This window comes from Diplotaxodon limnothrissa, linkage group LG13, assembly GCF_057381915.1.
Source record: "Diplotaxodon limnothrissa isolate DT_005_m linkage group LG13, D_limnothrissa_male_GT1.1, whole genome shotgun sequence".
NCBI classification, from domain to species: domain Eukaryota; kingdom Metazoa; phylum Chordata; class Actinopteri; order Cichliformes; family Cichlidae; genus Diplotaxodon; species Diplotaxodon limnothrissa.
Genome location: NC_140608.1, coordinates 24,577,962 through 24,592,899, shown reverse-complemented (window position 1 = coordinate 24,592,899; position 14,938 = coordinate 24,577,962). Strand labels below are relative to the sequence as shown.

The 14,938-nt window shown below is 42.1% G+C and overlaps 2 protein-coding genes across 2 annotated transcripts in view; one reads left to right on the top strand and one right to left on the bottom strand.

The window, feature by feature from the left end:
* The window catches only part of plekhh2 (pleckstrin homology domain containing, family H (with MyTH4 domain) member 2), a 41,405-nt gene extending 33,342 nt beyond the window's left edge, over positions 1–8,063 (top strand). Inside the window, exons 20-29 of the mRNA XM_085369570.1 lie at positions 125–222; positions 570–747; positions 3,218–3,373; positions 3,461–3,558; positions 4,075–4,216; positions 4,491–4,627; positions 4,916–5,045; positions 5,352–5,438; positions 5,750–5,899; positions 7,580–8,063. Of these exons, the coding sequence (XP_085225696.1) occupies positions 125–222; positions 570–747; positions 3,218–3,373; positions 3,461–3,558; positions 4,075–4,216; positions 4,491–4,627; positions 4,916–5,045; positions 5,352–5,438; positions 5,750–5,899; positions 7,580–7,765 (1,362 nt within the window). The 3' untranslated portion in view covers positions 7,766–8,063. The remainder of the gene's footprint in view (positions 1–124; positions 223–569; positions 748–3,217; positions 3,374–3,460; positions 3,559–4,074; positions 4,217–4,490; positions 4,628–4,915; positions 5,046–5,351; positions 5,439–5,749; positions 5,900–7,579) is intronic.
* Positions 8,064–11,166: 3,103 nt separating this feature from the next.
* On the bottom strand, positions 11,167–13,776 carry LOC146620355 (tumor-associated calcium signal transducer 2-like). The gene is made up of 9 exons (XM_085369569.1): positions 13,451–13,776; positions 12,804–12,905; positions 12,447–12,708; positions 12,292–12,357; positions 12,137–12,200; positions 11,947–12,045; positions 11,669–11,866; positions 11,541–11,582; positions 11,167–11,444 (listed from the first exon to the last, which is right to left on the bottom strand). Exons 1-9 carry the CDS (start codon positions 13,506–13,508, stop codon positions 11,421–11,423), a joined length of 915 nt encoding a protein of 304 aa, XP_085225695.1. The 5' UTR covers positions 13,509–13,776; the 3' UTR covers positions 11,167–11,420.
* Between the last annotated feature and the right edge of the window lie 1,162 nt (positions 13,777–14,938).

The following is a 14,938-nucleotide window of genomic DNA, read 5'->3' as shown; positions in this document are numbered from 1 at the left end:
CGAAACAAGGAAACAGTGCAGTCTTAAGTCTGTCAGCTGTGGTCGTGCATAGAAATTCACCGAGTCATGCATGTGACAGTTTGTTAAAGATGTGGTGACTGAGTGTTTGCACGTCGCTCTCCAGGGCTGGCAGTTTCTAGCCTTGTGTGTGGGACTGTTTCTGCCACAGCACCTTTTCCTCTGGCTGCTCCAGATCCACCTCAAAAGACATGCAGATGCCAGGTGAGAAAACACAGGGGCCCTGAAAACTGACACAACGAAACAAAGCACAAAATACAGCCAGTGTACTGTGTATGTACCATCTGGATAGATATGCTCTTTGCACTCGAGCACTTCTTTACCTCCTTCCCAGGAATACTGTATAATAAATCAGCTTGAATACAGTTATAATATTTTGGGATTGAAAGACCGAGTTATTTCATAAGCACATATTTATTCTCTTTCTCTTTTATTTTACTGATGGCTGTTTTCATTTCCTTTGCTTTGAGATCTGAGTTGCTTTCAGGGAATTTTGGCTATAAAAATGTTCACGTATCTGTAAGTAAAGAGTGGCTACATTTTGTCCTCAGGACAGAGGTGGGTAAGTATACCATCTACTGCCAGCGCTCCATGGAGCGGACACAGCAGAAGGGCGAGAGACAGGCCAGGCCTTCCCGTATGGAGATTCTTTCGATTCTTCTGAGGAATCCCTATCATCACTCCCTGCCCTTCAGTGTGCCCGTGCACTTCCTCAACAATACATACCAGGTATAATAGTCACTCACTACACAGAAAAAACAACGATCAACGGCTGCCTGCCTCCAGTCCTAACAGTTTAATGATGTATGTGGCAGTTTGAGCACCGCTATTTTTCAACTGACAGTAAAACAATACCATATACACCATTTTAAATCACATGCTGTGAGTCATGTGACCCAGTTAAACGGATTTACAGTTGTGCAGGATTATGGTATATGTTTGAAAGCCATTCGACCTTTGCCTCGGCTCTTTAATAAACCATAACAGAGTCACTTCTGTAATGTTTTCTTGCACTAGATGATAGCCCAACCCCACTGACAGATACTCTGCTGAGGGGTGTTTATACAAGGATCCACTGCTTTTCTACCTTTAACCTCATAAAATCATGCTACTGAGTATCACTTTTCCAGAACTATGTTCTTTATGGTTGGTTAGTGTCCAATGTGAGACTTTCCCTGTTCACTTTTCCTTTTTTTGCTTTTCTATAAAGAGCTATGTACACATTAAGGCATTTAGGTCATATTCTACACAGACCTGTGTACATCTAAATCCTCAAATATCCACTTTATTGCGGTTACAAGAAGTGCCGAATTGTCCAAAATGTCAAGTTTTTTGTGATGCAATAAACAGGAACCAGTGCCCTAAATGTTAAACCGGAGCCATACATGAACTGTGGCTCTGTTTGTGGTTGTTGTTGTTGTTGATATCGGCTTGTTTTTTGTGCTGATTTGCATGTTTTTCCTAGCTTAAACGATGGTTGAGTGAAACTAACTCATCCACGCTTGATTCTTGCTAACTAACTATGAGATATGAGAAATATGAGAAAAATGCCAAATATTATGCCTTTTTGTCATCAAAGTCACACAGAGATGTTTATCTGTTCACTTTGTCCCTCCGGGCACCATCGTCGCTCTCTTCGCTTCACTGCTCCACCCAGTATCAAGCTAACCTTGCATCTCTCCCCTGGGTGTGTGTGTTTCCCTTTGCTACCTGCTTCCTGGCTGTCCCCGCCTATACATACTGGAAGTGATGAGATCATTACCTTTACATGTATTAACAGTTCAGGACTCAAAAACAAACAAAGCTATGAAACCTGTTTTGTGTCTGTTTGTAATCGATGTCAAGCTTATTGTGTGAGAGAATAAAGTAAAGGCAAAACATAAATACCCTGTATTATATAAAGTTCGTTTCAAGATATTTTTAATTTTAATTACATTTTAAGATTTTTTAATTTGACAGCTTTGATAATTATTTGTTATCGTTATGACCCCGCTGCTCCCTTCATTTTGAGGTTAACCATGGAGTATCCACCCTAACGTCCAGAGCTTCACGATCCTCTCAGAATGAAACAGAGCAGCTTTCTTTAACCCTAAACTTTTAGCGCCTCATTTTATTTATTCGCAATGATCACCCCTTCCAAAAAAAGGCAAATTCTGCCGTATCTGCTGTGGATATCTTATTTGTATTACCCCAGAGTAAAAATTTGCATTTCTTGCTACTAGTTTGTTTAAACATGTTTAACTACTCCATGTCCATGTTGATTGCTGTGTTATATGGACTATGAAAACTTTTCTGCCCAAAATGCTGGCTCATTTAATTCCATACATTTTTATTGCATAAGTACAATGTTACATTTAAAGGGATCTGATCAAATGAAATTAACTTGGTTGGTATAAATTCAGTTTATACCAAGGACATTTTTTAAAAGTCTTTTAATAAATAAACATTTGATCTTATCTGTTTATTGAGGGTGAAAAATCTCTTTTTGAGTGTAACCTATAATTATTGCTGGCGAGACTATGTAAATATATATTCCAGAACTTTCCAAGCCAGCATATAAAATCTATGTTAGATTATACTTTTGTGTGCTTTGTTATGTGCCTGTATTAGTAAAGGAAAGCTTGCACTGAAGTCATGCTGCACGTGATTAGTGCAACTTTGACGTTACTGACGTTGATGTTGGATATTTCATTATTCATTGAATAACCAGGCAAATATAAATTATTCATGATATTCATCCATAATATGTAATGTATAATGTTAACAGAACAGAAGATCAAAGACCAATTGTCTTGTGTTTTTCTGTCTGTGAAGTTTATTTCTGTATCGGCACTAATAACGCGGCACAGTCAATCATCAGCGGGAAGAGAAAAATCTGTTCAAACCGTCGCTGTGACAGGAAGTAGATGCATTTTCACACATGCGCACAACAATTCATCTTTCCATATCAGCCAGTCATAACACCTGTTAAACATTAACAGGTTACCTGAGTCAGTGTCGATATATCACAGTTTCTGTAAACAGCATTTAAAGTTTAACACCATGCAGATGTTTTGGGTCAGAAATCTTGTTCTTTTGAGCTGAAGCTTGACCCGGATTTATTTTGAAAACTCTGAAGAATCATTGCACACTCAGATTAGATTATTGCGTCTTCCACTTATGCATTTAATTCCTTGTTCACCTACACCTTGTACTGTAGGTGGTGAGCTTTGACGCCTCAACAACGGTGGACGAGTTCCAGTGTCGTCTCAACCAGGACACCGGCATGAGGAAAACGGGACTTTCTGGCTTCAGCTTGTACACCGATGACCCCACTGGACGGTCGCTGGAACACTGTCTGCAAGGAGGCCTGAAGGTGCGCCTTTTAGTCATGCGGTGATTACTTTAGGAAGATTGAAAAATCTGCGTTTTCCCACACAAAGGTGTCTCGTCTCATGTGCAGATTTGTGACATTATCTCCAAATGGGAGCAGGCTTCCAAGGAGCATCACACCGGCAAGTCGGAAAACACCAGGACTGTCCGCCTCACCTACAAGAACAGGTAGCGTCCAAACATCAGGTTCAACAGTTCAGTGTTGAAGTAATGCTCATTGGGATAAAAGAGTTTGTTAGCTATTCTGCTTATTGAGGGTCACTAAAGGTTACAGCTGGGTGAGACACACCATGGATGCCAAGTGGTCACACGTTGCATAAAAGCTTTTGTAAAGCTTGAGTCTGTGTCCTGTGTAGCAAGTTTGAGAAAAAAGGACGAATGCAAAACAAAACATTGAAATAAAATATGCTGCATTGATTTCAACCCCTTTTATTTCAGTCTGTCTGTTGCAGTTCAGTCTTAAATAATTAGAATTCTTGATTATATTTGATGGCATCGCTCTTCACTGTAAATTAAACTAGATGGCGGATCAGAGGCAGACTGCATATGAAGATCAGGATTTGTTGTCACCACACAAAGAGACTGGAGTTACTGCCTGGATTACATGTTTCTCTCAGGAGGATTTATCGCCCGGTCGCTTTGTCCTCATATCAGTTCTCTTTAACTTTTCCTCTCCATCTTCAGACTTTACTTCTCTCTCCAAGTGAGGGGGGAGTCAGAGAGGGAGAGGTTACTGCTGGCATATCAGACCAATGAAGCCATCGTAGCCGGACACTTTCCTGTCAACAAGGAGCTGGCTCTGGAAATGGCCGCACTGCTCGCACAGGTCTGATATCAAGTGATTTTTCTTTTAACTCACTTCTTGCGTTTCATATCTCTTTCACAGCGTGTGTAATGTGGCCTGGCTTTATGCAGTGGTTCATGTGTAACTCAGGCCCTGGTCTAAAAACAGTGATATCTGCCACATTTTTCGGCATTTTTTAATGTAATTTATAGCTGAATAATGCCACATATGTCGTATCCACTCCTGGATTAAAGTGAGACACAGAGCGTGAAGAATTTCTGAATACTTACTGCTTGCACTGCGTGTTTGTGTACAGGTGGAATTTGGAGATTTTGAGCGTCCCTTCTCCACCTCTGGATCGGCCCAGACTAAGTCTAATCAGAACCTGAAGCAGGTGTTGGACAGATTCTACCCCAAACATTACCGCAGGAGCACATCTGAGGAGCAGCTCAGGTACCAGACACAAAACACACCCTGAGAAACAGTGGCTTTAAATCTGAACTCACGTCCTACTTTGTAGTGCATGCACATTATCTGTTTATGCTTTTATAGTCTTTTATTACACCTATAACATCAAGGTTTCCACCCCAGAAAGCAGCTTTGTGACTGCTTGTGTTTTATTTTTCTTTCATCATACAGTACCTGTCTTTGTGTTCTCAAGTCTTTAATGGTCAAAAAGAGACTTACAAAACTGTAAATGCTTTAAAAGCAAACTCTATTTTGTCCTCTGCTTTCCCTCAGACAACTGCTACAGCGTCTCTCTGCCCGCTGGGCTTCACTCAGGGGTCGAAGTTCACCAGAGTGCGTCAGGATCTACCTGACCGTAGCCAGGAAGTGGCCGTTCTTTGGTGCCCGACTGTTTGAAGCAGAGGTGAGCATGTGTGAGCAGTAATCTGTTTGTAAATAAAGTTTATCTTATCATCTCAGATACTGAATATATGTTACAAATTACAAAGAAGTAGCATGAATGGAGGCCAACATTTAAACTAAATAAACTGTCAGTGTGCTTCAAAGAAAAGAAAAGAAAAAAGTAGGGGACAAAAACTTGAAATAGGTTTCTTTGCATTGTTTCCCACTACAGTGTCAACAGTATCTGACAGAGTGAGTGCTGCAGTTTTTCGACACATCGTGAAAACATGCTCGTAACTAACCTCACCCTCTGTTCTCTCTGCTTTAGTCCATCACGCCCTCTCCGGACCCTGGTGTTCGTGTTTGGCTGGCTGTACATGAAGATGGTGTCAGCGTTCTGGAGCACAACTCCATCGTGAGCAGCTTTGTGCAACACAGTCTCAGAAACCTGCATAGGAAAGATTTCTCTGCTTTGCTGCCGTGATTTCAGATTAACAGTTACTTAGTCGTCATGTGTTTCTTCAAACTCCAGAAGTAAACATTTGCATACGGTGTAAAATCACTTTTAAGTATCATAATGTAAAGCACAGAGCGTTACATCGTTTTTGATGTCATTGTTGTTTCTTTAATCTTAAAACTGAGGCCCAGAATTCAGTTTTTACATTTCACATCCTATTTTTTAATCGAATTCTGTTACTACAATTAATTTTTGTGTCTGGTACTCAGAAACTGCTGGTGTGCTACTCCTACAAGAACCTGATGACATTTGGAGGCTGCAAGCAGGACTTTATGCTGGTGATGGGTCAGAACGTCGGCACTAACGCCAGCAAAGACAAACCTACAGAGAAACATCTGTTTGCTATGGACCCCTCCAAGGTCAGTGAGAGGGCCAGAGGGCGACAGTCCAGGCGGCCAAGCAGAGTTTGTATTCTTAAAATGGATGGCACATTTGTTGTCGTAGTAAAAGTTAAAACTGTGTCACACTGCTGAGTATGTGTCAGTACATGTTGCAAAACAACAGGACAAGTTAGACAATTAACTCCTGCCTGACTCTTGGTTACGTGTAATGAGTGGAGTCGACCAAAGTGAAACAGAACGTAACAGATTTCTCTGGGAAATTAAAGGCACGACACAAAGAAATAACAGAGACATTATGTAAAAGATGTTCGTCTAATTCTTTGTGAATCCTTCAGGTGAGTGTTTTTGGTGTTAGCTATGTTGTTAATCACAAAATGTGTGAGTTTAGTGTTTTTTTTAAGAATGCCTTTATTAGTTTTTAACATCCATCCATTTCTTGCACTTAGCCAAAGGTTGTGGGGAGGGTGTCATGGGAAGAGAGGCAGGGCACACCCTGGATAGGTCTATACTATTGCAGGCCTAACACAGAGTGAGACAGACAACCGTGCGTGCTCACATCCACACCAACACCCAATTTAGAATCATCAGTTAACACTACATTCATGTCTGTGGTCATTTGTGGGAGGACGCTGGGGCGATCGTGGCTCAAGAGTTGGGAGTTCGCCTTGTAATTGGAAGGTTGCCGGTTCGAGCCCCGGCTTGGACAGTCTCGGTCGTTGTGTCCTTGGGCAAGACACTTCACCCGTTGCCTACTGGTGGTGGTCAGAGGGCCCAGTGGCGCCAGTGTCCGGCAGCCTCGCCTCTGTCAGTGCGCCCCAGGGTGGCTGTGGCTACAATGTAGCTTGCCGTGAATGTGTGTGTGAATGGGTGGATAACTGGATATGTAAAGCGCTTTGGGGTCCTTAGGGACTAGTAAAGCGCTATATAAATACAGGCCATTTACCTGTAGAGGCAGAACACGCAGGCTCCACACAGCCTGCCGGTGGATTTGAACCCAGGGTCTTTTTACTGTAAACCAACAGTGCTAACCACTGTTCCTCTATTCTCCAGTTCTCTATAGAAAAAGGGAAGAAAACAAACTGTTGAACTTCACAGAAAATCACAGCAGAACAAATACTGCATGATTCAAACAAGTTCATCTGTTTTACCTTCTTTTAAAGCTAAAGCTGTGTCTTATCCATTGAGTAACATTTGGTCTTTTTAATTTAAAACAATGCTACTGTCTTTTTGACATTAAAAAAAACAGAGGTTCGTTCATGTCTATACTACATTCTTTGGATACAGACAAAATAAAAATGTCTTGGGTAAATGTTTCATGAATGTCACTTTGGTGCTGGAGTTAGCTTCATGTTTGAATCTTTTACGCTGACAATTTGGCTCAAATCCTTTAGCCGCTGTGCATTTCTTACCACGTTATAAACAAATGCAAACTTGGCACTAGATAATGTATTTATAGAGAAGACCTGAAACCCACACCTAGGGCTACAAACAAACTTACTTCATCTATCTGAGGTCACAGATCAGGGTTGTTTTCCTTCCAGTCGACTTCTCTCTGCAAACAGAGGACTTTCCCTCCTGCAGATCCTGCAGATTCTGCACTGGCTTCACTTATTAGATGCAAAGACCATGTCCATCTTTTATATATAGTCTATGAGATGTACAAAAACTGGAATGCATCTGTTTTTGTTTTGTCCACAGATCAGGGAGATCACGCTCCTTATTTTCAGTTACATCAACAGCGCACATCAGCAGAAGGCCGCCGCCCACCACCTCTCTGCTCCGGCCCTGATGGTGGCCCAGCCCGTAAGCCTGAAGAGCAAAGAGTTGAGGAGCAAATCCCCACCAGCTCTGGGACGCCCCAGCAAGGCCCCCACTCTGCTGTGATGGCGCAAAGACTTACACCCTGGTCTTAATTTACATTAGAAATGTAGGATCTTTAGCTGCATGGTTTCATCTGCGCACTTAAGCCCAGCTAAATTCTAATAAGTGGAACGGTTACCCCTTCGTGACGAGCCGGGCGCTAACAAAAACGTATCTGTTGAGTGCAGTTTAATATCGCAGACCAGCTGAGGTAGCAGCAATTTGCAGGTATCACCATGTAGCGCCTTGGTACCTTCCTCAGAGAACACTTGATGAGATCTGTGGCTCAAACTGGAGCTAAAGGCTTTATACAAAGGTACAATGGGGCCAAGAAGCACTAAGAGGCTTTGCTTAACATTTTTTGTGTCCCTAATGATTGTGTTGCTTTCATTTTGTCACTCCAAGGAGAAAAATCAACAGTATTTATTGACAGACTGAGCAAATGTTCTGAAACGTCTCTATCAATCAGTGTTACCTGGTACATTTCTGTGTGCATTCAGTTAATTTTTGTATTCCTGTCTTTAGAACGTAATGCACAGTGCAGAGGAGGTAATGATCACTTGTTATTAAAAAAAAATCCTTTAAAGAGGGCGCCTGTTGTTTCCTGCCTTCCTGTAGGGCAGAGTGGCCCCAGCAGGAAGTGAAACTCTTAGTGTTAAAGTGATGCATAATGATGAAAGCGAGAGGCAATAACAGGTAACCAGATGGAAGTGGAGCACAGCTGTTTAAAATGTGTTTAAACCACCTCATCTGGGGCTGTGTGCTCCTTTTTGCAGTAGATGTGAGGAAAAGAACTGTGGACTTGGTGGGTTGTGTTGTTGTAAAGGAACCAGATTGTCCTCTTTGTGCTCCTGGTTACTGAACAGCCAGGAGAGTGGTAAAACTTTAATCATGTACAAATACATAAGGCCTTTCTGGTGAGGTCAGTGGATTGAATCAGCAGGAGGTTTCGACTCAGAATGTTACTTGACAGCTTTCGTGGAAGTATGGAAAAGTGTGCTGTTTCTTTATGACACACATTCCTCTATACTGAGTCCGTTGCACAGTTCGGTGGCCATCTGCTACAACTGCCCCACTTTAGGTATTAACATATAAAATCTTAGGTATTATTTTTTAAAAAAACCTCCTTGTTTAGCTGTTATGAAGTCAAAATTTGGCATTTTAACACTTTTGTATCCAGCCTCAAGTGGCCATGTGAGGAACTGCACTTTCCATTGGCTTCATTTTATTCTGCCCAGAAGGTTCCAGTCCAGTCTAATCATTCATCATAAACTTTCCACCTCCACACACACACACACACACACACACACACACACACACACACACACACACACACACACACACACACACACACAGAAAAATCCTCGGTTCATGTCAGGGACAATATTGAAGGTAAATGAAAACTGTGCTGTGAGCAGGTCAAACTGGAAGACAGTGATGAAACACCACTGCCCATTTTTCCAGTAAACAATATGGTGAGTAAACATTCACAACGGAGCCTTGATGGCTGTCAAGTCTGAATGAGAAAGCAGTTTTAATTGAAAATGTGTGGATAATAAAAAAAAATCACACACACTAATGGCTAAGGGGTCTTTTTTTAAGGAAAATTCAGCAGTGTGAACTCAGCTCTAAGAAATGTGTATTTCTTAAAAAGTATGTAAAAAGAAGGTGAGAAGATGTAGGAAATGTGTTTTTAGCATGTTGTTGAAAACATCCGTTGGTCACTGAACAGAGATTCCAGAGAACTGTAACGTTTTTCTTTGTTTGCTGGTGTGACAGAACACGAAACCGAATCTGATATAAACCTGAAGACAAACTGGAAAGGCATGACAGTTTAATGTAAGGTACTCCTAGTATTATCTTGATCCGGTATACAGTGAGAATAATCAGGCTCTATTTATTTGTGACATGGAATACATGTATCTAAATCCTGGAAATCCTGTGTGCTGGAAATGAAAGTTTGCTTGAGCCACGGGTGTAAATCCCAGACAGTCATATAAAAATCCTCACCCTGTAGGAAACTGTATAAATCTATAGTAAGCTTTAAATTCGCCCCACTGAAGCAAACTGAAAACCGACATGTCGGTACCTGCAACAGGTGCCTCACAGCGAGCGGCACACCTTCATTCCTGCAGTCTTTCACAGAATCGAGGGGTGGGGGAGGGTAAAAGGAGAGAAGCTATATGATACCTAACCTGGCTGAACAAGTTAGAGATCTGCTTTTGTGCTCCTGTTGCTATGGAGCTAGAGAGAGGGGGCGGGGCTCACAGGAGGGTGCTGGGTGAGGCCAGAGGGAACTAAGGTAGAGCAGGTGACTGATACTGTGCTTTATGTGGGGACTGAGGTTAAAAGAAAGTAAGTCAACTGCTGATGTTGAAAACAGAATGCAAATGCATACAATAAACAGGAAGGTATACTTCTTTAGGTCAGTATTCTTTCAAATGTGCTCCAAGCTTCAGGAAGGCTCCACACTGAAAAAGTGTAAACAAGCACGGCCTCCTCGAGTGCTAGCTTCACAGACCACAGCTGTACAGAACCAACCACATACTTCTTGCAATACAAACATGTTGCAACAGGAAACCAGGCGGTTTATTTATGTATTCAGACTGATAGATAATGCCAACTTCAGTTTGTTTGATGAGACGATGTCTGCCATTTTAGTCCACTTGGACTTTGGCCCTTTTACCTGACTCAGTCAATCATTCCTGCCCTAACATTTTAAACCGAGGGCAGTCTCAGTACAAGCATATGCATGCATTCGTGAGTGAGATGGAACCTGTCCGACAGGTTCAACACGTCACCAAACGACTCCTGAGCGCAGCTAGAAATGCCTACCTATAATAAAAGGTTGTCCGTCTCACCTGAGGCAGTGTGACACACAAAAACAAGTCCTTTCCATCTTGGCCATAGTGGCACAAAACTGCTAAGAGCTGTGAGTTTTGCTTAACATACAAAAGCCTACTGCAAAGCACATTCACATGATTCCTGCCACACCCGTGCAGTAGCTGATCTCCAGCAGACCTGCCCCCTGTAAACAAAGTGCCTGTTACGAACAACGACTATCGGAGCAGCCATCTTCCCAGACAACGGAGGCTTTACACTTCTAAGGAAATACACCAAAAAAAATGTCTGAGAGGTGGAGTATCGAGGAAGGGGGGGAGAATAATTAAAAACCCACACAACTTTAAATCAGCTTCGATCATCTCATCATGTTCAGCAGTTTTCAGAGTAGTTTCCTCCATCTCGTTCCCATCCCCCACATTTAGTCTGGTAACAGTGGAAAAATACAGCCAAAACATCAAGAAACCTGCTTCAGTGTCTTTTAAAGCATGTTTTATTAAAAACAATCCAAACAAACAATAGAAAGTAAGAAACTGTACACTCTATGATGTGGAATTTAAATTCTAATGTTAAAATGAGGCATGTCAGGCACACTTTAAAAATGCACAGTACTTATATGGCATGTAGACCAGAGGGATGATGCTTTAAGACTTTACATGATTTATAAATAAATTGTAGCAGTAATGACACCCCAACAAAGAAAACAGAAAGGTGATTATTCATTTACAATCTGCAAGTCTCAAAAGATAAAAATGGCACGCTCCCACAGCGAAGAAAACAAAACAAGGTAATCCAAAAAAGGCGATTGTATGCGTCGACTCTTCACACTCTCTCTGCTTTACATTTGCTCCATCTCTCTTTGCTGAATTGGAGGAAAGAGCAGACACACACAAAAAGTTAATACAATGACCCTTTCTCTCAAAAGATAAATTTACCAACAACAGGTCGTTTATCTCACCTGAGTTTTTTTGTACTTCCTCTGTCGCTTCTGGAAAAAGAACTACAAACACAGAAGAAACCAAATTATGGCTTGAAGAACAAATGTTAAAACAACAAACGACACTTCTGACATGCAGATGCGCTCACCACAGCCAGCAGGCCAGCAATCACAGCCAGCACCACCACCACGATGACGGCGATGATCCCGCCTGTCAGGTGCTTCATGGTCATGGTCGGGGGCTCCTCGTCCACATAGTACACGATGATCTTCTCCATCATCAGAGTCTGCCCACCCACAGAAGCAGTAAAGTTTTTCTGGTCAATAAACAGTGGCAGCGCCTTCACCTGCAGAAAGTCACATGAAATGATGAAGTTAGCCAGTGGGTCCATTATACAAAACGTGCACACACACAGGTTGTACATACGTCTTTCTCCATGTAGTAGGCCATTCTGGACAGGTCACTGATGCGCTCTCCTTTTGGCTTAGTCACATCAACCACAATCATGCGAGCGTCTGGGTCATACTGTAGAATGACAGGATGTTAGTTAGCATGGCAGTGGTGCTTTTTGCTTTGTTCTAAATTACAAACAGTTTTTTGTTGGACTGTCACTCACCTGAATCTCCTTCACCAGGCTGGAGTCAAGTTTGTAACGGCTGTTAAGTTCACTTGCAATAGCACTGTTTTAAAAAAGACATTAGGATGGTGAGATCTGGAAATGTCAGCCTCAGCATGTTTCTTAACTTTTAATAAGGGCTGAAGTGGACTTACGCCTTCAAATTGTCTTTATTCACGTTGGTGGGCCCCTCCTTGTGTGTCAGCTGAAGACGGACCCAGCTGGAAGAGGGAAAAATAAAATAAAGAAATGTTGAATACTTGAACTATTCATCCTCACAGCAATCCTTCACTATAGTGAAATCACTTACTTGGTCTCCACCAGCTTCTCACACTGGAGGGTCTGGTCTCCCTTGTCAGTCCGACGGACTCCAGCGCTGTTGACGCACCAGCACACATCTGTGTTGTTGCACTGCTTGGCCTTGAATTTGCCGTCATTCTCACATTCAGGGTCATAGATGCCATCGTTGTCCACAATGGCGGTCTCATGTTGCTTTCCTCCAATAGTGCGAGTGCTCAGGCCCCTTCTAGCTCTGTACATTTCAGCTTTCATCAAGAAGCACTTGGGGATCACTGATGGGGGAACAAAATGCACAGCATGAGCAGGCTGGAGTGTCAAACAGAGGACATGAAACAGGAAGGAGCCCCTTTACCACTTCTAAACTTACATGCTGTGCAGACTATGGGCTGTTTTGTACCATTACCAATCAGAAGAGTACATGAACATGGGGGTCCCTCGCACATAGCCCACTTCATAGTGGCACATGTACCTAAAGAGAAAGGAAAAAAAACAAACCCACCATACTAGCAGGTTATTAACAGGAACTCAAATATGTAACCACATTACTATACTGTGACTTCCCGAGGCTTAACACACACACACACACACACACACAGAATACAATAGAAAGATGAATCTTTGGTATGACAGTGTTTGAAAAGATTTAGTCTTTTGTCTTCCTTATAGCGCGAAACGGAGACGTTAAATCGTACAGGTAGACCGGCAGGTTTGCCTGGGCGTTGGTTTCTCCCCACAGAGCGGAACAAACCTTCCCAACCCCCACCCACCTGAACTAGCTAGTGTTACATCAAAAACAGATTTTTGGTCCAACTCTGGCGGCTAATTACATTATTTTAACAAATAAAACAAGCAAAACTACATCTCATAGAAAGATAATGTATCTATGTCTTAAATAAAGCTGGTTCAAACTTTAAAAATGTTTGTTTTTGCGAAAACTTCCATCAAATCTACGTCAAAATGAACTGCGCGATTTTTCAGCCGGATACAATTTTATATCAAATTTAAACTACTTACACTGAGCCGAGGCTCCGACCGCGAGGGCGGCGAGAACAGCAAAAATCCACATTTTCATGATCAAACAAAAAAAAGTCTTCGTCTGTCCGCTTCCTATGCGTCCGTCTCCCGCAGAGGTCAAAGACCGAGTGAAGAATGCCCTCGACGCGCCCAACAAGGCTCCTTTTCTCGGCGCAGGTGTGTCCCGGTCAAACCTGTTTTAGAGAGGAACTAAAGCGCGCGCACTCACAGGTGAGACGAGGAACCGAACGAGCGCGAGCACACGCTTAAAAGTTGAATTCAAATTCAAAGCAGAGCTTATCCTGGATTATATTCCGTTTGGTAGTTGTTGCACACCTGATGGAGGAAGGACCTGAGCAGTAAAATTTATAAGAGAATTACTCTCATGACGTCAGGCTAATTTGCATAGGCGGCGGAGTGGGGAGGGGGCGGGGGAAACGCACCTATATCCGGTATGACCATATTTGCCCTCTCTGTCTCTGTTGAGATATTTTCATTTTCAAATCATAAATAAATTTAACGTTTACCCTTGTGACGTCATCGTCTTGTTATATTTATCAAAAATTATCTGAAACTGGTTTAAAATTTGGTTGAATTCATCTTTAAATACCTTTAAATGCCTATGTAACCATCGGCTTTTAGTGTTTTGGGTTCACTAACACAGAAAGGAGTCCGTTAGGAACTGCAGGGAACTGGTTATTAAGGTGTTTTCCCCTCTTTTCCCCTGTTTTCCGTGTTGATATTTTCCTGACGTGCTTGTTGAGTTTCGTGTAAAACATGTAGAAAAAGGCAAACTCTCCTAGGCTATAGAAGCCATGTCACGTGGTGTTGATTCATGTCATAAACCTTACTTTTAAACAAATAAAAGCGTTTATTATAATTATTATTCTCAACGTATTTTGTTGTAAGACCGCCATCATAATATTCCCGCAACATTTTGTGGCAGATAACTAGAAATCCCATGTTGCTACACTGAAACTACCTAATGGTGTAGTTTCACTTTAAAATACATAGTGTTGTTCATGCAGATGTTTTTCCTTGTTATGAATTGTGAAACACCGCGATGCGATGACATCATCAGCAGGTATCTAACAGAAACCGGAGAGGGAGAAAACATTTCTCAGGTGTTGTGAGTCACATTCTCACGGATGAGTCACAGCCTCGGGTCTCTGTCTGAGAGATACTCTCACCAGCTCTGCACAAATCCTTTCCTACCTGATCTAGCTGGGATCAAGTGGCATAAAGTGTTGTTTTAAAAGATTAAACTTTTAAGTTGGGGACAGTTCTTATTTGGGCTTCATGCACAGCGAACCAGACGAATGCTCTGCTGCCACCTATGGCACACAGTGTGCTTTTTGTGTTTTTCCTGACACACCTTTCTTTTTCATGAGCGTGTTTACAGATTGAGAATCTTTAACTGCCTCTTCTTCAGTCTGGACAGTTACCCGTTTAAAGAAGACAGTTGTTAAACACTTAAAACTTTAGCAG

Excerpts from the sequence above, each read along its gene's own strand:
- LOC146620355 (XM_085369569.1), bottom strand. The coding sequence starts at position 13,508 with ATGAAAATGTGGATTTTTGCTGTTCTCGCCGCCCTCGCGGTCGGAGCC. Across the intron at positions 12,906-13,450 it reads GGTCGGAGCCTCGGCTCAGT|GTACATGTGCCACTATGAAG; the intron begins GTAAGTAGTTTA and ends CTTTCTCTTTAG. Across the intron at positions 12,709-12,803 it reads GCCCATAGTCTGCACAGCAT|TGATCCCCAAGTGCTTCTTG; the intron begins GTAAGTTTAGAA and ends TTCCCCCATCAG.